General features: G+C 51.8%; 2 protein-coding genes across 4 annotated transcripts in view; one reads left to right on the forward strand and one right to left on the reverse strand.

The window, feature by feature from the left end:
• JARID2 (jumonji and AT-rich interaction domain containing 2) overlaps positions 1–14,947 on the forward strand; it is a 257,383-nt gene extending 242,436 nt beyond the window's left edge. For both annotated transcript variants that reach the window (XM_037037987.1, XM_037037988.1), the window contains 8 exons: positions 77–147; positions 970–1,084; positions 3,872–3,977; positions 4,861–5,043; positions 5,511–5,641; positions 6,682–6,865; positions 9,455–9,562; positions 13,682–14,947. In XM_037037987.1, the coding sequence (XP_036893882.1) occupies positions 77–147; positions 970–1,084; positions 3,872–3,977; positions 4,861–5,043; positions 5,511–5,641; positions 6,682–6,865; positions 9,455–9,562; positions 13,682–13,861 (1,078 nt within the window). In that variant the 3' untranslated portion in view covers positions 13,862–14,947. The remainder of the gene's footprint in view (positions 1–76; positions 148–969; positions 1,085–3,871; positions 3,978–4,860; positions 5,044–5,510; positions 5,642–6,681; positions 6,866–9,454; positions 9,563–13,681) is intronic.
• A 549-nt stretch (positions 14,948–15,496) lies between these two features.
• DTNBP1 (dystrobrevin binding protein 1) overlaps positions 15,497–21,122 on the reverse strand; it is a 168,716-nt gene continuing 163,090 nt past the window's right edge. For both annotated transcript variants that reach the window (XM_037037989.1, XM_037037990.1), the window contains 2 exons: positions 18,170–18,313; positions 15,497–16,861 (listed from right to left, as the gene is read on the reverse strand). In XM_037037989.1, coding sequence (XP_036893884.1) covers positions 16,644–16,861; positions 18,170–18,313 — 362 coding nt within the window. In that variant the 3' untranslated portion in view covers positions 15,497–16,643. The remainder of the gene's footprint in view (positions 16,862–18,169; positions 18,314–21,122) is intronic.

The raw sequence follows: 21,122 nt of genomic DNA on the forward strand, positions 1-21,122 counted from the left end.
ATTCCATTGTGCACATTGGGGGCTGGACGTCACCCCTTCCTGCCAGTCTGTGACGTCCCTCTTCCTTCCTTGGCAGGCATGGATGGAACCTCACCGTCCTCCCCAATAACACAGGGTCCATCCTGCGTCACCTCGGTGCTGTCCCTGGTAAGTCTGATGTGGCTGCTGTCTTGGGGCTTAGAGGTTCCCCCCGGGCAGGTTGCAGACGAGCACCCCCTCCCCAGGGATGGAGCCAGGCAGGTCCTTTAAAGCGTAGGTGGAAAGGGACAGGGAATCAGGTGTAGAGTAGATACAGTAAAGGCATGGATTAGCAGGAAAGAGAAATAGGATCATAATTGAAGTCTCTAAATATGTGGAAAGGTGAACAAATCACAGCAACAAATCACAGAAGCTGGGCAGGTGCTCAGTGGCCAGCCTATCACCTTTAAATCGGTGTATTTTCACATCTAAAGCCCCGACTCTTCTGGACTGCTGTAGGCTCCTGAGAGATACATTGTGTGCAGCTATTTGGGAAAGCCGGGTGGCCTCGGGCCGGGTCACTGAAGGCTGGGACCCTGCACACCCAGATGGACGCGGTTATTCTTGGCCTGGTCAGACACAGGCTGTGTGCTTCTGCCTCCGGCACAGCAGCTGAGGTTTGGCACCTCTGTTCTCAGCCTTGGGGGACAGCTCATGGCTGCTGTACTGCCAGCAGTCATCTGGGTCACGTTCCTTGGGGCACCTTGCTGCCGACTTCAGAAGTAAGATGCTTTCTAACCCTGTTTGCATCAGTGTCCATCGCCCTGGCTTCGCTGGTGTGTAGTAAGCAAGCAGGAAAGAGCAAGTACCTTCTCTTTACTGGGTTTTATCTCTGATTTTGAATCCCATGTCTGTCTTTTCTTATTTGGGGATAAGAAGGCATTTTCCGATGGCTGTTACTCAGAGCCCTGGTGCTGTGCTTCAGAATGCCATTTTCTCTCTCTGTTTCAGGAGTGACAATTCCCTGGCTAAATATTGGCATGGTCTTTTCTACCTCATGCTGGTCTCGAGACCAAAACCACCTTCCCTACATTGACTACTTACACACTGGTGCTGACTGCATTTGGTGAGTAGGCCAGTCCCAGGGGGCCTGGGGGGCCTCACGGCCTCTCACACAGGCTGGCAGCTTGGAGAGCTTGCTTTTCTGAGTGTGTCCTGGGTTCCATATCAGAGCCTGTCGACATGGGGATTCCTGCTTTCATTGGAGGTCACGGAGGTGGTGGAGAATGTTTAATTTGCTCTGATGATGAGTATGTCTTCATGTGCTCATATGCTGCTTATGCTATTTATTTATTTATTTATTTATTTATTTATTTATTTGGGTCTATTGCCTGCTCATATTTAATTTTTCTTCCAGGGTATTATTTTTTGTTGTTGATTTCCAAGCATTTGTTTCATATCAGGGCTAAGAAACAGTAGGAGTGTCAGGGCGTGACCAGTGGTGGTGACCACACCGTCAGCCTTCTCGCCCTCTCTGGCCTCACGAGTCGCCAGGTGCAGTGTCTCCCATCCCCTGCAGGTCACGGGGCAGCAGGTTTGGTGGGAAATGGAGTCCTTGCTGTGCCCAGCAGCACGTAGTCTCCCCTGCACACGTCTGTGTGTCTCGTGGGGAGCACTCTGCTGCTGTGCCCACCTGTGAGCCGTCCCCTCGAACCACACCTGGCCTGTGGCCTGCCCTTTGGTTCCTTTGCTTATGGGGCAGATGGGAAATGGCTGCAAATAATGAGATGTCTTGTCCTCTGACAGTCTACCGGCTTCACACTCATCCCACACTGTGTTTATTGTCCTAATGGGGTGGTGAGGCGCTCTTTGTTAAAATAAACAAAGTCTTAGGAGTCGTGCTCTGAGGAGCCAGTGTCTGCAGCAGGCGTGTCACGTGCGGAGTGGTTGGTGCTGAAGCGACAGGACCTGTGTGACCCAGATGGAAACCTGTGTGGGGAGGGAGGTGGTTGTCAGTGCCCTGAGGTTGGTCTGTGAGTGGCCTGTGGCGGCTGAGAGGGACAGTGGCCTAGGGGCAGCGTACATGCAGACCGTGCAGCTGAGAGAGGACAGTGGGTGGGTTATTATGCTCAGGGCAGAGTCACTGCTTGGACTTGGGGAGGGTGTGTGGCTCCCTCCTTCTTGGAGCCACCGTGCCCTCCGTGTTGTTCCCTGTGGAGAAGCGCCTGTGGCTGCACTGGGGGTGGCATGGGGCTCCGTGAGCCCCCCAGGCCTGTGATCCGCACCAGCACACCTGAGAGCATGCAGAGCCTTGGTTTCTGCACCTGAAACTGGTGTGATGGGCCTGTGGCCAGGAGGGTAATGAGGTGAAATAATGTTGAATCACAGGTAGGGAAATAGGGGGTTGGGCTTTCTGAGGACTGATCCCTGTGCCTCATGGATGGCGAACAAACAGGAGGCTGGGTTGTGATCAGAGAACTTCATGTTTTTCTTAAAACATGTGATTTTGGTCAGAAACTCCAGGTTTAAATCAGAAATCAGTAATGGAATATGCTGGCATTGAAATAACATAAGCTTTATACAAAGCACTTCATTGTGGCAGCTGAAACTAGGATTTGGCCTCCAAGCAAAAGATTTCATCACAGACACCTCAGTGCAGCCGAGGGTGGGTGCGCGGCCTGTGGGGAGGTGCAGGTTTGGAGCTGGGCCTGATGGCCAGCTACGCTGTCAGGAGCAACTAGAGAAGTGCAGTGTCATGACCCCACCAGAGCTGCGGTCCTTGATCTGGTTGTCACTGGTGGTCGGTGGCTTCATGTGCTGTGGCATCCCAAAGTCCTGTCAGGACTCTGTCAGTTGGTGTCGCCAGGGTGTCCACTTTGCATTGTTCTCCTGGTGAGCTCTCCGGCACATCAGCAATAATTCTCCCATTCCTGGGATTGAAGGAAGGCTAAAATTTTTTCTGTCAGTTAAGTTCTGTCTATATCTTCTCCCTTCCCCCCCATCGTCTTTCCTGTTGGCTCCTTAGTCCAGCAAGGAGGTCCTCGTAGTCCAGAGCCTCACCCCACAGCTGCCTCGTCTGTCCGGCTCCCGTTAGCTGTTCAGTTTGCTTGACACAAGCCCGTGTGGATTGGTTGTCCTGTGCACGTTGCCCGCTGACCCTGGGCTGGCTGGGTTCTGGCGCTCGCAGCTGCCTCACAGGAGTAGGCTCGCGCTCCCTGGGTGCACCCCACTCTCGTTTCACAATTTCATAACAGCAGCATCAGCCCGAGTGCTGGCTGGACTCCCTTTCCCAACTTTCTCTGTATTCTGGGAACTGAGGGGTTCTTTTACCTTTGTGCGTCACCCCAGCCCTGGGACCAGAGGGGTGAGCCGGGCCAGGCCCTCACGTGGTGGTGTGGGCTGGAGACCCAGGGCCCTGCGCATTGCAGCACCGAGCCCCGGGTTTGCAGCATCTCCTGTGTGGAGCTGTCGGACGCTGGTGTGGTGATGAGACATGGCCTCGGAGCACCCACGAGAGGCTGACTGAGTCTGCAGATATATCTGGGTCTGATTTATGCGGGGTTTCAAACATCTGTTTTTGGTTGGAAGGCTTTTTGGCTCATTTATAGCTCAGCTCTGCATAAAAGATGAGCATGAGGGTTGGCTCCTCTGGGCAGAAGCGGCCATGTTGCCCTGGGAGTGGATGGACTTGGGCCTGGGAACCATGGTGTGGGTCGCTGAGCTGGGATGCCTCACCCATCCCAAGGCCGCGTCCCTCCTCCATGTTTGTCACTTCTCTGCTGCACCTGAGGCTGCTTCCCAGGCCTGGGTTTGGCGTTTCTCCGAGGGAGGGTGCAGGGTGGGCCCAGCGTGTGCCTCCCAGGCACAGGGTCCTGGTCAAGTCTGTGCTTCTTCCTTGTCCCCTGGCCCTCAGGTATTGCATTCCTGCTGAGGAGGAGAGCAAGCTCGAGGACGTGGTCCACACCCTGCTACAAGCCAACGGAACCCCAGGGCTGCAGATGCTGGAGAGCAATGTCATGGTACATGCAGCTCCCACCTGGCATGGGACGGGTCAGAGCTATTTTACAGTCACCTCTTGGCTGACCTGCCTTTTGGAGGCAAAGAGGAGAACTCCAAATGTGTCTGTTCAGGGCTTGCTTTGTGCACAGACACTGGGGTGTCCAGCGAGGTGGGGTCCTGATTCTAGGTGGGGTCTTTTGGTGCCGCCATTCCCACGTGCTAGGCACCTGGATGACTGAACCATAGATCAGAAACCCTTGGCCTTAAGGGTTGGGCAGAAAAGCTTACCAGCCCATTCTCAGAAAGTTGAGTTCCTGGGAGTCTCTCCAGCCTTGAGCTATGTCCCTCATGCCTGAGCTCAGGTCATTGTTGACACCTGACTGAGTCTCCTGTGTCTGCTGGACCCCTGGTCTGGCTCAAGGAAGCCGAACAGCAGTCCCCCTGTGGGGGCTTGTCCCCCTGTGGCTCAGCCTGGCTCTGGAGACAGCCCAGCCCTCCCAGATTTGGGACTTTGTCCCACTCCCACCCTTGGCGGTGCTCGGCTGGGGCAGGAAGGCCTCTGGTGTAGTGTTTAAGGCTGCGTCCTCACTGTGGCCAGGCGCTTCGGGGCTCTGCTGGGCCAATACCAGTTTAGCACCCCCCTCCTGTTGTTTTAGCAATTAGACATCTTTTTTAAAAGGAGAAACAAAAAAATCTTCACTACCAAACCTAATCTGTCTTCTCGTGAGCAGGCCCTTCTTAACTCCCACTGCCCACCTGGAGGGCAGGTGTGTGCAGCAGCACACTTGCTGCGGGCAAGGCGGGTGCTCGGGCCCCCACAGAAGGGGCTGCGGGGGCGGGCGAGTGGCTGAGCGCAGTCCCTCGGGGAGTGCGTCTCAGCTCTGGCCTGCCCCCCCCCCCCAGATCTCCCCGGAGGTGCTGTGCAGAGAGGGGATCAAGGTGCACAGGACCGTGCAGCAGAGCGGCCAGTTCGTCGTCTGCTTCCCAGGGTCCTTCGTGTCCAAGGTGTGCTGCGGCTACAGTGTCTCTGAGACCGTGCACTTTGCCACCACCCAGTGGACAAGCATGGGCTTCGAGACGGCCAAGGTAGGCAGGCAGGCCCTCAGCACTGCCCACCACGGGGTGTAGGGACACACAGACAGGTGCCTGTTCCCCTTTAGTACGCTTAGTTTCAGAACATGCCTTCGAAACCTCTAGTGGGTGGCTGAGAGGTTTTCTTAGGAAAAGACCTCTTAGGGGTTTAGTTTGTATGAAGAAAGGTTTTGAGTCCCACTGTGACATTGGGCGGACTGCACAGGTGTCACCGACAGTAGACACTGCAAATGGGTCGGAGTTCTCTACCCCCTTTCAGGTGGCAGCCCCTGCCTTATGTCTGGCGGCGGCACAGCGATGGCTTCTCCTGGTGTCTGGTCCCTTTCTCACAGACAAGATCATTGTACGATTTTCAGCCGCTTTGAGACCAAACTCAGATAGCATCCCCTGCCCAGTAAAGAAAAGTTTTGGCAGTTGCCTAGTAATGAAAATGTGCCCTGAGGAATGATGGCTTCTTTCAGGAGATGAAGCGTCGCCATATAGCTAAGCCATTTTCCATGGAGAAGTTACTCTACCAGATTGCACAGGCGGAAGCGAAAAAGGAAAACGGCCCCACCCTCAGCACCATCTCGGCCCTTCTGGACGAGCTCAGGTAACGCAGGCCCTGGGCTCCGAGGCGGCCGGGCCGGGCCGGGCATGGCTGCTGGGCACCCCCTGGGGCTCGGCCAGATGGGTGAAACTCTGTGTGTGTTTCTTTTTATTTTTTTAATTTAAATTTTCCTTCCCGTCTTTGAGTTTGATGTTTGGAATCAGAATTTCCTGACATGCTGATGCAGAAGGTGATCCCTCTGTGGAGTGACCAGGAGGCAGGCTCTGACACCCTTAGCACCTCTGATCATAGCAGTGTGTTGCCTGGGAAGAGGTGGGGGCCTCAGCCTCATTTCTGGAGGTTGGGGGCCGGTACGGAGAGGCCCACAGAGCGCCCATGCAGTTTTCTTGGCAACCTGCTTGTGATGTGTGTGTGTGAGACGCCACCGGGCAGCCCGCATCAGCTGCAGCACGCAGGGCTGAGTGTGGCTGCCGGTCCCAGGTCGAGGCCCTCGCCCAGCTTCCACCCTGCAGTGATCAAAGGAGCTCTGCTGAGGTTGAAGCAGCCGAGGGCAGAAACCGAGGAGAAGTGTGACTGTTTGCTTGGCTTCCTGTGTAACCCTCTTCTCTTTTCCCACCATGTCGCTTCGGGAGAGAGAGTCGGTAGTGCTGACGCACAGCACAGGGATTTCGACTCGTGCTGGTCCAACCTTTGATGACGATACCAGCAAATAGTTTGTTACATCCATTCTTGGCTCAGAGTGAAGGGTCAGGGCCCCCTGTAGGTAGCAGAGAGGGGGTTTGCCACGTGCCCCTGAGCGCTGTGCTCAGCATCCGAGTTAATCATAGGCAGAGCCCAGTCATCAGAGGAGCCTTGGAAGTTGGGGGGGTGCCTGACCTTTTCACTAAAGAACATGAGTCCCCAGTCGGGGGCCTTGGGAAGGTGAGCGCCTATGTCTCACTGTCCCTTCCCTGATAGGCCAGTGCACTTGGCTTGGGGGGTGGATGGCTGGGGCGCGGCATGTTTCCTGCGATGGTGAGGGGACCTGGCCAGGTGGCTGTGCTCAGCCTGCTAAGGGCAGCTCCTGTGTTGTTTCTGGACAGGGATACGGAGCTGCGGCAGCGGAGGCAGCTGTTTGAGGCGGGCCTCCACTCTTCTGCCCGCTACGGCAGCCACGACAGCAACAGCGCCGTGGCGGATGGGAAGAAAAAGCCTCGAAAGTGGCTGCAGTTAGAGACCTCGGAGAGGAGGTGTCAGATCTGCCAGCACTTGTGCTACCTGTCCATGGTGAGCCTGCTGCCTGTCCCCCACCCCCACTCAGAAGAGGGTGCTGTCCACTCCAGGAGGACCTGCTGTGGACCTTGGCCAGGTCCTTGACCTCCAGAGGTCAGGCGCTGCATGCACAACACTCGGGTCTCAGAGACTGAGAGGGAACACCCAGCACGGGGTGGGCTGTGCTCTGCCTGCCCCCTCCCGCAGGGGCTCTTTGCTCGTTGTAGCTACACATTCACAGGAGGTGGGCCTCCCTCCCCACCCCTCCCTGTCACCTGGTGTCCCCTGGTGAGGGGCTGGCTGCCCACAAGCTACTGCCCAAATTGACGTGGGGCCCCGTCTGACCTTGGCTCTTCCCTCTGGGCTTCCCTTGGGATCTCATTGCCCCTCGGGACTCTGAAATCTGTCTTCAGTTACAACTTGCGTTTCTCCTCAGCGACACTCTCCTATCTCCGTCTCTGCTTAGAGTTGCCTCTCTTGAGCCAGCTCTTCCTCTTGCCTGTCCGGCTGCCCTTCTTTCTGGTTTGCTGCACAGTGCCCTGAGGGACTTAACACAGCAGGCTCCTCAGCCTCGCCTGTGGGCCATGTGTGTGCTGCTCCGTCTTGGGCCAGAGGCCCTGGGAAAACCTGGGTGAGTGGGCAGCTCTGGACAGCGGGGCTGGTGTGGCCGTTGCCTCTGCTCTTCAGCTTACCTCTCACCTCCTACTGGGCAACTGCCCTGCGGAGAAGATGGCGCACTCACGCACTCCCGGTTGAGTGAGATGCTTTTTGTGACACCTGGGAGGTCAGAGAAGTCAAAGAAGGAGAGAAACTGCTCTGTTAGTGTGCTGGGGTGGCCAGGACAAATACCACAGACGAGCTCAAACCGCGACCCCTAATGTCATCCCAGTGCCAGAGGCGGGAGGTCAGGATTGAGGCATCGGCAGAGTTGGTTCCTGAGGGCTCTGCTCCTGGGCTCGTAGATGCCACAGTTTCCTCGTGTCCTCGCCTGGTCCTCCCTCTGTGCGTGTCTGGGTGATAATCTCTCCCTACAAGGACAAGGCACATTGGACTAGACCCCACACGCACGCCCTCATTTTACCGTAAGCGTCCCTTGAGGCCCCGTCTGCCTGTGGTGGACGTGTACATGTGGCAGGGGGGCCTGGTCCACCTGTGGATCGAGGTGGGGGATACAGTTCAGTCCATAGCGACCGCTCCTCTTCTATTTAATCTTTCTTCACTCAAATACTTTTTAAGATATAACTGAGAACCATGCAGTCTTGTAAAAGAAAAGAGTCGTAAGCATTTCTCCAGATTTGTAAACCTCACTCCTGAAGCCCGCGTAGTTGTGTGCCTCCCTCTGCCCCAGCGTGGATTGTTCCGTGGAGAGTGATAGGCACATTATTCCTGAGTGCGAGTGATCCTGCCGTGACCTCCGTGGGTGGCACTGGTCCCTCCTCCTGGGCTCCGAGTACCACACTGTGTAGGCTCATTTGCAGGCTTTCGGAAAGCTGTGCCTTGAGAGCTGTTACGGGCATTCCTTACCAGCCCGAATACTATTTCATACAGCATATGCCCTAAATGCACAGGTAATGTTGAGGTTTTAGTTACATTTACAGTTTTCACTGCTTGGGTTCCTAAGTTTGAGCATTTGTGTTTACAGTTCCACACTTTTGACCGTCCCTGTCACTAGCCTCAAGTGCCTTTAAGAGGTGACATGTTTCTGCCGGTGTGTCACTTCCTTATTCCTTCAGCTTGTCTTCTGGTCCTTCCTTAGAAACACTGAAGCCGGGAATCCTACATCTTTCCCCTAAATATGGAAAAGCCTGGGAACCTCTTGCATATTGTGGCCTAAGGAAGCATTTCCTTTTTTTCTCCTTTTTTAAAATTCTTTAACACAGAATGAGAACAGGAGTCAGGGTAGGGGGTGAGAACCCCAAAAGGCAGTCTCCTTGCCCCTCAGTCTGGATCCACCCATGCCGAGTGTCTGGAGGGTCAGGCCTGTCCACGTGCTACCCACACACGTACGCTCCGGGTGGCCATGGGGTCAGGCCCCTGCTCTCACACAGCAGCCGGGGGCTCCGGGGCTGCCGGCAGGAGGGCCTGTCTGGACGGCAGCAGAGTTTGGATAACAGGCGTCCCCAGTGGGCTGCACGCAGAGCTCCCGAGTTGCCAGCTGACCGACTGAGCCACTGAGGTGTCTTGGTGTGTGTGCCCCGTGTACCTGCTCCAGATCCGTTCCGACACCTCTGTGTCAGGGTAACTTTTGAACACGTCTCAGAACCTGAGAGCTCAGAAACTAGCACCAGTACTTCATCGCACCTTTACCAGCCTGACAGCACTTCGAAATTTCCACAGGAAATACTGCCAAAATCTGGAGGGGACCTGAGGCCACCCTTAGGTGCAATTTGCAGACAGTTGGTTATTCTTTCCTAGTTGAAGATCGTGTTCCAGGTGATTTTTTTATTAAGTGGTGGTTTTGAGTCATGGACACTCCTTAGCTTGGGTAACAGATGTCAAGGACAGGCCTTCCCTCATTGTCCTGGGACCTCTCCCGGTGACCCGTTTCCTGGGCCGCCGTGGTTTGGTCACCCTCAGAATCTCAGGAGTGTGTCTGCCTTGCAGGTTGTTCAGGAGAATGAAAATGTAGTGTTCTGCCTGGAGTGCGCTCTGCGCCACGTGGAGAAGCAGAAGTCCTGCCGAGGACTGAAGTTGATGTACCGCTATGATGAGGTCAGTCCCTGGCCCTCGGGGGAGGGAGGGAGGCCCTGCTCTGTGCAGCCTCTGGGGCCTGGTGTCCTGAGTGCCCAGGCAGCACAGGCCTCTGCACGGGATGCCTGCTGTGGTACCTGCCTTCGTTTTCTGTAGGGACAAGTGGGCCTCATCCAAACTTGACCCAGTTTGGCATGGCATAAAGCCAAGTGCATCCAGCCTGCTGCAGGTGCTTTTTGGCCAGACAGAGCCTGGCCTGTGGGAAAGGAGCTGTGTGCCTCAAGGTGGGGGAATGGTGAGGCTCAGTCTGACCTGGGGAAACCCATGCACTTTCACAAATTTGGCTTCGTTCCAGTTTTCTCCTCAGTTTCCTGGGGTTTTGTGAGCCCTGTCCACACTCCCTCCATGGTAGGGCTGCAGCTCTGTACCCCTGAGCCCTGACAGCTTCTCAGTCAGCATTTCTGGGAACCAGGACCTCAGTTTATGGGGACCCAGTGCTGGTATCCCCAGGGCCACGCTGAGAAAATGGGGGACTCTGTTGTTATTTACAGCCAGGGCCCAGGTCCAGAGGGATGGTGGGCTGCCTGTGCACATCCATTGCAGGACCGATCCAGACCGATGGTGCCTGGTCCTCACGCTGATTCAGGGAGAATGAGGGCCTCTCCTTCCTTCCCTCTGGGCTGTGAGCTGTCTGGACTTGGGATAGGCTAAGTGCGCAGCTGTGGCTGCCTCAAGGGCCTCAAAACCAGGTCTGTTGGGTCATTGTGTTCTCCATCAGGGCCAGGGCCAGAGCCACAGAGGAGCCCTCCTGCCTGTAGCCCTGTGGAGTCTCAGAAGGGAAGTAATGAGTCAGTCCAGTCTTTCCTAACAGCTACCTCATCTATGCACTTCCCTGGAGTGTGCAGCTAATAGGACTTGGAAGCGAGTTTCTGCCCTGAAATTCTGTTGCAGATCAGGTTCCCGGTTAGGAGAAAGAGTCTTCCATCTCCCTTGACACCCTGCCCATGTTTGCTGCGATACCTGACCTGGAGCCCATGTCCTTACACATAAAATGGCCGTCACGACCTGCGGCACTCTGCCAGGGTGGGACACGAGGGTAGGTGCGTTGTGCTGCACCAGCAGAAATGGAACCTTCTGTCTCCTCATGGAAAAGCTGCAAATAGCAGCTTGGCATCTTTTAGCTTCTCAGGAATCATTACATAATTTCAAAGCATGCAACAAGCACCTGGTGGCCTGCGGGCCAGTTGCTAAGTTCCAGGCAGGGCCATGTAGCAAGGTTGTGGCATGTGAGCTCAGCTGGAGCAGGTCTTGAAGCTCCCTCAGGCTCCGTGTCTGGCAGGGAATTGCATCCAGCAGGGACTAGGCTCTCTGCCCTCACACGAAGGCCTCAGCTGAAACGGGGAGCCTTTCTCTCACATTCAGCATCCAGTTCTCTAAATCCCATTGGTGCCAACTTCCAAGTAAATCCCAGGCCCAGCCAGCTCTCGCCACTGCCAGTGCTTCTGCCCTCAGTTAAGGAGGCGCCCCTTAGTCTCGGGATGTGTCTCCCTCCACTCCTTCCTGGTTCCTGGTTCCTGTGCCTCAGGCATCTTTACTGAGATCCCCTACTTGGCCCCCTCCTAGGCCCTTCCTGTGCCACTTGGTTGATCCCCACAGACCATTTGCCTCTCCATGGATGAGCCGAGGATGCACAGAGGGCACTGCAGGCAGCGCCCTACAGCCAGGCCCTTACCTCTGGGAGCAGCAAGCTGTGCATCCCTCCGTCAGCTCTTTGCCCTCTGCTTCCAAGCTGCTGTGCCGTTGCCTTTTCAGATGTAAATGGCAGCTTCCTGGAATACAGGCCCTACCCTGCAGAGGACACCTTTCACTTGCTGACAGACCCAGAGCCCACTGTGGGCATCTCTTCTCCAGACTGCCCTGGGGACCAGGTCACTGTCCTGGCTGGCCTACTGCTGCACGTGCAGCAGCCTGGGGCCCTTCTGCAGGCCCTTGCCTGCTATCTTCTAGAGCATGATCCTCGTCACTAGTGTCTGCCACAGGTTGTGGCACAACGTGTGCCACAGCAGGTGCCACCCTGAGTCTCCCTCCTGCTCTGCTGTGAGATCCCAGGAGGTCAGCCCTGAGGAAGGTGACCACATCCAGCAGGGACACAGCCAGGTGCCCAGGCAGGACTGTGCAGCAGATGGGGCACATGCGGGAGCTGCCACCGTGGGTCAGATTTGGTGTAAGCCTTCGGCCAAGTTGTAAGATTGGAAAAATGAAAGCAGATCTCTGCATCCTTGGTTTTTTTTCAAGAGCATGCTCAGCAGAGGCGGTAACCACTTTGCCCTCCTTCCTCCTTCACTTTAACAGCAACTGTCAGAACAGTTAAAAATATCCCCCGGTGTCTAAGAACAGCTCCCGGGTGACTGGCAGAGTGCAGCCGGCGGCAGTCGGAGCCTCTCCGGGGTGATTTAGAAACTCTGCAGGATGGGGGTCTGTTTCTGCCTCCTGCCGATTCTGGAGCGAGGTGTTTTGATGTGACCAGACTCCCGGAAGTAGAATCGCGTGTGTAGGTCTGTCAGTCTGACACTTACCCATCAGTGCTCAGAAGCCCCCTGCTTTGCCAGTGGCCTGGTTTATTTTAATAAATGAAAATCTGCAAGTCCATTCTGGGAGTTAAACTGTGCTTTCTTTTAAACTGGGGGATTTCTAGCTCGGGTTTGGATTTCAGAAACGGCTGCGAGCGCGCCACATGCTCTTGTCCTGAGCTCGACTGCCCAGCAAACAAATCCCCCATGTCTGGGCCCTTGGGTCACCTGGGTGAAGGCAGAATGTCCCCTTCTGACTGCAGTGAGGTCTTCCTCATGCTGCTGAGGTGGTTCTAGTCACATGTAGCTGGGTTTTAGAGCAGCTCGTCTATTTATCCCTCACTGGCATATGTATCATTAGGTGTTAGAGCAGCCACAGAGATTGTGTTTTACAGATGGACAGTCCTGCCCCTTCCTGGGGCAGCCTTAACTTTCTTTCCAGACACCCTTCACCCTTCGCCTTCCACCCCTTTCTGTGCTGTACGAGGAGAGCCAGCAGGCCTGGGACTGGGGCCCTTAGGAGTTTGCCCTCCCTGTGTCCACAGGGTTCCCTCCATCCCTGCCCAGAGCAGGCTCCATGCAATGAATGTCCGAGTTATAAATGTACTTTTGGTACCCACAGACAAATGGTTCCCTCGTGTGAACTGTAGGAATGCAGGTTGCATCTGCCATCGCTCTTCAGAGAGGAAGAGGGCGTAATGGAACTATTTCCAGACAAGTGTTCGCACTTATTTGTGAGACCGTGTCAGCCCGGAAACGTGTTAAGCACGTTGAGGACCTGAGGCCTCAAGCCCACGGTCCTTTTCTCGTACATGCTTGTTTTGGAGGCGGTGAGCTGAGTCCTCCCCTTTTTAGGGGAGGACCCAGGGTGGCAGCCAGCTGACCTCTTTTAATGACATACGTGGTAGGGGCCACTCATAGAGGTCCCTGGTGGTCAGCCCACTGATATGTCTAGCAGTCTGCGTCTGGCTACATGGTGAGGCAATCTGTACCTCAGGTGAATGAATAGACCCAGGTTGGGATGCAGCTCATAGAAAACACCCAATTAACTGTAGTTGGAGGGCTCCATGTATTTCAGGGCTTTAGCTTGTTAGTTGCTTGCTCTAAACCTTGCAGCCACCAGGAGGTGCTGTTTGGCTTCGTGGCCATTTGGAGGGGGGAACTGGAGGTTAGGAGATTGTGATGAGGAAGGTTGAGGAAGGTTCTCCACACACCTCACCCTGCACAACACTGGCTTTCAGGTGAGAGATGGCAGTGGTTTGTCCCTAAGAAGGAAAGCATTTTATTGTAGGTGCCCAGGTAGGGCCATGTCTTCACGAAGTATTCTACCTAACTAGTACCCAAGCCTACTGCATCTCGTATTCAATTAGGGAGACTTCCAAAGCCAGTGCCAGCTCCCCGGAAGCACACCCCTTGGGCAGTGCTCACAAGTCTCTGTTTTGCTGTGATCTGGTGAGGGTGGCTGGTAGCCCCGCATGCCCACCGGCTCTGCTCTCAAAGGTCCTTGGGATGGTTCTGGGGTCGGTGCTCTTGTTTGTTAATTGTTTGTCTTCCTTTCAACCCGAAACAGGAACAAATTATCAGTCTGGTCAATCAAATCTGTGGCAAAGTATCTGGTAAGAATGGCAGCATTGAGAACTGTCTCAGTAAACCTACACCAAAAAGGGGACCCCGCAAGAGAGCGACGGTGGACGTGCCGCCCTCCCGGCTCCCGTCCTGCAGCTCCTCCAGAAGCACCGCGAGCTCGTGAGGCTGCGCACACCGCAAGCAACCGAGATCTATTTTTTTGTAATTACTATATTCTAGTTTGGAGTACTTGCTGTAGGATACAAGCTGTCTTTGCACTAGCTCTAAAGAAGATTTTCTTCTGGTTTTAGAGAACTAATTTTGTTTTAGCATTAAACTGTTGAACTTTTTTTTGTACTTAGAATACTTAGATACTGCAGTCAGATTTTTGAAACTGCCGTATATTCACTGTTTTAAAACCCTTGAGGGGCTGTATTAATTTGTATCGCCCCTGTGGCTGACAAAAGCCTTTTTGTTTGATTTTTCTTTGTAACTGTTGGGGAAAAAAAGGCTTTTTTACCCATTTTTTGAAGAGGGTGAAGTTTGGAGAACAAATTTTAAAACCATCAGTCATGGGAGCAGATTTTTCTAGAGAGGAAATGGGATAGGAGACACACGCGCGCACACACACACACACACACACACACACGAAACTTGAAAAGAAATGGCTTTACTTGGGCTGTCTTTTCTTCTGTCATGTGCAAGATGAGTTTGTGATTTTCAAAACCGGAGAACCCCCATCTTGTTTCTTCGGGCGGTTGTGGCAGCTGAAGGCGGACGTTGTTTCCTAACCATAGGCAAAGTGAGGAGGTTCGAGTGACGAGGTTCTCTTTACCAGCACATCACTATGCATCTGTTTAAGGACAAAGGAGGAGAGAGAGAAGAAAAAGCCTGCCTGCCTTGGAGGGGTCACGTGCGGAAACCTGTGCCTGATTTCATTAGGAAATCCATTCTGTTATTTTTTGGTGCTGTTGGCTACTTTATCAAAAAACCCTTCAATAGCATCCTTAAGGGAAAAAAAAAAGGAAAAAAAGTGATTGAAGCCGTAAGTGCTTCTTTGTCATAGACGTGCAATCTTTCTAACATTCCATCTTCACCTCACTGCTTGTCGTTTCACACCTTCACAAGTCAGCATTAATCTCTTTTTAAATTTGTTTCGTTTATGGTCACCTTTAGAGCCACTAGGTCTGCAGTTCTTTTTGAATGTGAAAATGCATTTGCGCTCATCTTGTCTATTTTTTCTCTTCATGTTGTAACAAAAAGAAAAAAAAGAAAAAAAAGCCCATCCTTTTGTACATATGCCTGTAAATTGTTTTAAATACTTGAGCCTTTTTCTCAGTGGGGGCGGGGAGGGGGGTGAGGAGACAAGATGAAGAAAAGCCTTACATTTCAGTTTCTTCATCGGTTGGATTGGATGCTTACAGGGTTTTTCTTGTAACATTTATAAGTGCTGCTTACATCACTGAACAACAACAAAAAAATAATAATGGAGTAGCTGTTGCCCTTCTCCGGTTGTGTGTACAGTATGTGTGGAATAAAGAAGGGAAACTGTTTTCACAAGCTGTTCTTTGTTTCCTAATTGGACTCATCGACCCCGTAGCTACCCGTATTGCACTGAGCTGGCCAGTGGGACTGTCAGGAACGTCCTGTGATCCACTTTGTTGGTTGTTGTTGCAGAAGACTGAACTGTTTTGGAATATTTAACAATGACATAAACAGAGTCAAGTGTTTTCCAATGTGGTTGTCTGGTTTTTATGGCCTTGCTGTGTACTTTCCCTCTTTTTGACAGTAACTTCTGCCTACGGCTTACAGTTTGACATTTAATTTATTAGCGCTGCTCTGCACTCCTCCCTTGGGAGGGAGGACTTCATGTTGTTTATTGCCAGTTTTTGTTTACTTTTCAGGTTTGTACTACAAGGTTTAATAATAAAAACAAAGTTTTTTGGATATCTGTCTGTGGAAGATGAGTGAATGAAACGAGCAATTTCTTTTCCAGTAAAAGGACAGAGGGTGAGAGTCTCCACGTACCGCCCCCCCACCCCACCCCCACCCCAGCCAGGGAGCTGCACAGACAACACATTCTGATCCTCCTCACTTTCCATCTGCTGGTGGTGATTCGAATCCCCTTCGAGCAAAACCTAATGCTTGCTGTTTGCCCTCTTATTTTCTGTGGGGCCCACTGGGATCCAGCTAGTGGCCCTTCTGCACAGGAAATGACACGGTGAGCCGGCTGGGCTAGGCCCTCCTCACCTGTAGCCACCCCTTGGCCGGGCTAGGTAGGGCTTGCCTCCCTCTGAGCGGGGGAGTGTCTGCCTCCTCCCCCCCGGTGCTGGGCTGAGAGGAGTCCTGAAAGGCAAAACCTCATCTCTGTGGGACCTGTTCCTTGTCAGGGGTAAGGGTGGTGTATTGAATGGCTCATGTTCGTTTCTCTTCCTTTGGGCCCAGATGTGTGTTCCACAGTTAGAGTAGGGGTTACTTGAACTGTTAATAATTGTGTAAAAATCAGACGAGAACCCAATTTTTATTAGAGCTGAGTTTGTCTACAGTTCTATTTTAGAGGAAGCAGAAGTTTCCATCTGTGAAGGGCTTTTCTCTTCAGTGCTGAGCGGATGAGGCAGCTACACCTCGAGGCCCCGCCCCCCGCAGGTAGGCGGTAGAGAGGGGAGTGAGAAGGTAAGATGGAGAAAAGCCTCACGTTTCTTGGCCTGGTGCACCGAGCTGCCCTCCTGCAATGCTAAAGCCTGAAGTATGTGTGTGCTTAGAAGCCTTTCTGAACAAATTGGCCATGCACTCTCAGTTTAAAGTCCTCTAACTTTATTAAGTTAGCTCTTCCGGCAGTCAGTTCTCCCAAATCGCTGGCAATTGTGTGAAAATTAAGGGTCTCCATCAAACCATCTGCCTTCATCAAGGGGTTCTGCGCATGGCTGAGTCTTCCTCCAAGGTGCCCAGAAAACGTGGTGCCGGGTTTAGGAGTCACTGTCGTCAGTGTGTAAAGTGGCAAGGGCCGTGTCCACCTCCACTCCCTCCTCATCAGACTGAACGACAGGGGACTCCCCACCTTCGCCGGGGTCCTGGGTGGCTGGGTCAGTGCAGGCGGAGTATGAGGAAGGTGACTGGGCTCGCAATTCAGAGGGATTTGCAACCTGCAGAGTAATTTCACTCTGACCAGTACTTGACTCCAGCCCTGAAAAACAGAACAAAAACTGTGATAGAAGTATATTAATTAAAATTGCCAGAGGAGATGGTGGTGTGAACCCACACTGATAAAAAGGGTGTCAGGTTTTTGCTGTGGTGAACTGGGGGCTGTAGACTGCCCGGGTAAGTGCAGGAAGGCCCCTGCTCCCTTCCTGCTGCATCCAGTGGAGCCCTGTGCCGAAGGCCCCGGGGTACACGCTGCATCTCTTTGAGGAACATCCATGGAATCTTGATAATCTAGAGTGACTTCGTCACTCCTTTTGAAGTAATTCAGAGAAAGTAATGCTAAGAGAAAAACTCCTAGTTTTTAGCATTTCTCCAATTTCGTGGGGAGTAAGTAAGTTCTTCAAGGACTCAAAATCATATGCAAATTGTGGAGTCACCGTTTCAAAATCTCTCAGCTCTGGGAAAGGGGCCAGCAGCACCCCTTCCCACCTGCAGTGTCCCAGCCTTCTGGGGGGGTGGGGGGGGAGAAGAAGACTCTCCCAGACCTGCCGTGGGGAGAGGACCGGCAAGTTAGAAACGACACAAACCTGCAAGAACTCCCAGGGCCTTGCCTCTGAGGAAGTGGGACCTGTGGAGACGACTGCGCTGCCAGAGGGGTCACGGTGCTGCTGGAGGCCTGTGCTCTGCCTCTCCCTGTATGTATGTGGAAAAGCTCCAAAGCTTTCTTTATAAAGATGTTTATATAAGACGACTCACCTAGAAGGTCTGGTCTGAAATTTAAAGTGAGGCGAGCCCAGGTGTGGGTCTGGAGTCTCAGTGAAAGTTTGCTGAAGGGATGTGAACTTTGGGGAAGGCATTAAATGAAGGTTCCCACGGGGCTGCACGTAATCTTTAAAATATAAACCAAAAGTTGAACACACACCTTGGCCTTGCCCAGACCAAAGATAAACATCTGCTTAATGAAGGGGGAAGAGTTTAAAGAAGACGAATATACGCTCAGACCAGCACCAGGTATGAGCCACACAGGACAGCTCCCAGATTCCCCCAAATCCAGTCCATAAAAACAATCAGCCAAACTCAAGATTCTGAGAGAGGAGATAAAACACACATTAAGGAGGCCGCCTGTTCTTGGAAGGTGTCTGGGTAGAGCAGTTAAAATCTGAGACGTTCATGACTGGGCAGCTGATGTTTCTCGTCCACCCACTATTGTGAGACCAGACACGCATTGAGGAAGCAGGTGAGCAGCACCCAAAGGTGACTGGCTTAGAGACACACAATTATTCTGTGTCCTCTCTGATGGGAAATTACGTTAATAAGCATGATGAAGTTTATGCAAGCTGTCATCTCCTACCTGAGACTGGGGACAGCACAGCATTGTCTTCTCCACCTGAATTTAAAAAGACATCCAGAGCCTCCTGGTCGGATACGTCCATCAGATCCATCTGCTCCAGCATGTCGATGTTCACCTCCATGGACGACATGCTGCCCATGGGCTCTGGGGACAGATAGGCACAAAGAGGAGATGACACTTTTTATCTTCAACAGTACTTTAAAAGGTGAACTTCAATTCATTGGGCTAACTGCACTGTACTTTCTAGGTAGAAAATAACTCCTGCGACTGCAAAGTTTGAAAAGTACAATTGGGAGCAATACATGAAGTGACACATCCCTGTTTGGAACTTAAAGTCATCCCAGATTAACCACGGTTACTATTACCTGTTAAACCTTCCCTGGCAGGTTTCCTGTTCGCTGCAGACAAACCCGTTTCTGCAGGAAGCAGTTACTGGCTGCTGCGAGCACCGCAGTGTCTGAAAGAGGCTGACACTCCTGCAGCAGCTTGAGGTCTGCGAGCTCCCTGTCAGACGCACCCCGGCCTTCTGCCTGCAGTTGCCCCAGGTTTTCACTGCCCTTGTAACATTTCTCTACACTTCAATTTTTATTTTGTTTAGAAAGAGGAAGGGAAGGAGAAAGGGAGAGAAACATCGATGTGTGATTGCCTCTCCTGCGCCCCCTACTGGAGACCTGGCCCACAACCCAGACATGTGCCCTGACTGGAAATCAAATTGTGACCCTCTGATTCACAGGCCCGTGCTCAATCCACTGAGCTACACCAGCCAGGGCTACTGTTCAGTCTTAACAGCAGAGAGTGTTAGGGCACTGGCAAGAGCTCTCTGCACTGAAAGCACAGAATTAGGGGGGAAAAATCAGCCTACAAGGAGCCTGTCTCAGCCCAGGTACCAAGTGAGAGATGCCTCCTGGGTCTGGAGCTCATATTTAAACTGCCTCTGTGGTCCAGAAAACTCTTAAGCCCCAGGCATGATGGTGTCTAGCAGATGCAAATACCAATTATTTCTGAAGGGACATACCCTGAACCCTGGGTCTCAGAGGTATATAAACCACAAAACCCATTCCAATCCAATCCCAAATTTACAGCATGCTCATGGAAATAGGTCAGAAACAAACTCAGTATTCTTTCCCAAGAATTTTAAATGGCTATTTTTTAATCAAAAGATGGAATAAAAAAATTAAGAAGGTATAAAAATTAGAGCAGGCATTTGAAAAAGCCAAATAACTTCCAGATTGGAAAAATTTGATCACTGAAATTTAAAACTGGGCACAGGTTAAATTTTTTAACTTTTAACTTCTTAAAATATTTTATTGATTATACTATCATAATTGTTCCATTTTTTTCTCCCCTTTACTCCCCTTGGCCCTGCACTCCTCCTCCCACCAGCATTCCCCCACCTTATTCATGTCCATGGGTTGTACATGTAAGTTCTTTGGCTTCTCCATTTCCTATACCATTTTTAACCTCCCCCTGTCTATTTTGTACCTACTATTTATGCTTCTTACTCCCTGTACCTTTTCCTCTGTTCTCCCCTTCCCCAATGATAACCCCCCAGGTCATCTCCATTTCTGTGATTCTTCCCGTTTTAGTTGTTTGCTTAGGTTTTCTTTATAGGTTCAGTTGATATTTGTAAGTTTGTTGTCATCATAATGTTCATATTTTTTCTCTTTCTTAGAAAAGTCCCTTCAGTGTTTCATATAATAAGGGGTGGTGATGATGAACTCCTTGAACTTGACCTTGTCTGGGAAGCACTTTATCTGCCCTTTCATTCTAAATGAAAGCTTTGCTAGATAGTCATTTTGGATATAGGTCCTTGCCTTTCATGACTTGTAATACTTCTTTCCAGCCCCTTCTTCCTTGTAAGGTCTCTTGAGAAATCAGCTGAGTGTCTTATGGGAACTCCTTTGTAGGTAACTGTCTCTTTTTCTCTCGCTTCTTTTAAGATTCTCTCCTTTTCTTTCATCTTGGGTAATGTAATTATGATGTGCCTTGGTGTGTGCTTCCTTGGGTTCAACTTGTTTGGGACTCTGAGTTTCCTGGAAATTTATTTCTTTTGCCAAATTAACAAATTTCTCCTTCATTATTTTTTCAAACAAGTTTTCAATTTCTTGCTCCTCTTCTTCCCCTTCTGGCACTCCTGTGATTCAGATGTTGGAACGTTTAAACATGTCCTGGAGGTTCCTAAGCCTCTCCTGATTTTTTTTTTTTGAATTCTTGTTTCTTCATTCTGTTCTGGTTGAATGTTTATTTCTTGCTTCTAGTCCAAATCGTTGATTTGAGTCCTAGTTTCCTTCCCTTCACTGTTGGTTCCCTGTATATATTCCACTTTTCATAGCTTTCATTTTTTCCCTCTATTTTGCAACGATACTCAACCATTTCTGTGAGCATTCTGATTACCAGTGTTTTGAACTCTGCCTCTGATAGGTTGGCTATCTCTTCATTGCTTATTTCTATTTTTGGAGCTTTGATCTGTTCTTTCATTTGGATGTTTTGTGTTTTTTTTGTCTTGGTGCACTGTTCAGTAGTAAGGGGAAGAGCCTTAGGTATTCTTTGTCAGGGTGGGGAACACACGACACTGCATTGTGGCGCTGTATGTGGGGGATGGCATCCAAGAAGGTACAGTGCTGCTTGGTCGGCTCTCTGCCAGCTTTCAGGCACTTCCCCAGCTACCCACAAGCAAATTGGGCCCTTCTGGTGGTGGTTTCCCAGTGGGTAGGTTTATGAATGTTCTGGGATCCTGTGGGTCTCTTCAACGAACTCTCCTTTGAGGCTGGGAGTTTTTCCTGCTGCTGCCGCAGTCCCCAAAGATTTTTCCAGTCAGATTTTGAGGCTTTATTTCTGGCGCTGGAACCCTGGGTTGGGTGGTCTGTCTTGCTCCCCAGTTGTTCCTGCCAGCTTATCCACACACAAATGTTGGACCAGCTGGTCCTTCAACAACCTCCTTGTTGTGAGTCCT

Source organism: Sturnira hondurensis, unplaced genomic scaffold (assembly GCF_014824575.4).
Source record: "Sturnira hondurensis isolate 20B ecotype Veracruz unplaced genomic scaffold, ASM1482457v3 Scaffold0023817, whole genome shotgun sequence".
NCBI lineage: Eukaryota > Metazoa > Chordata > Mammalia > Chiroptera > Phyllostomidae > Sturnira > Sturnira hondurensis.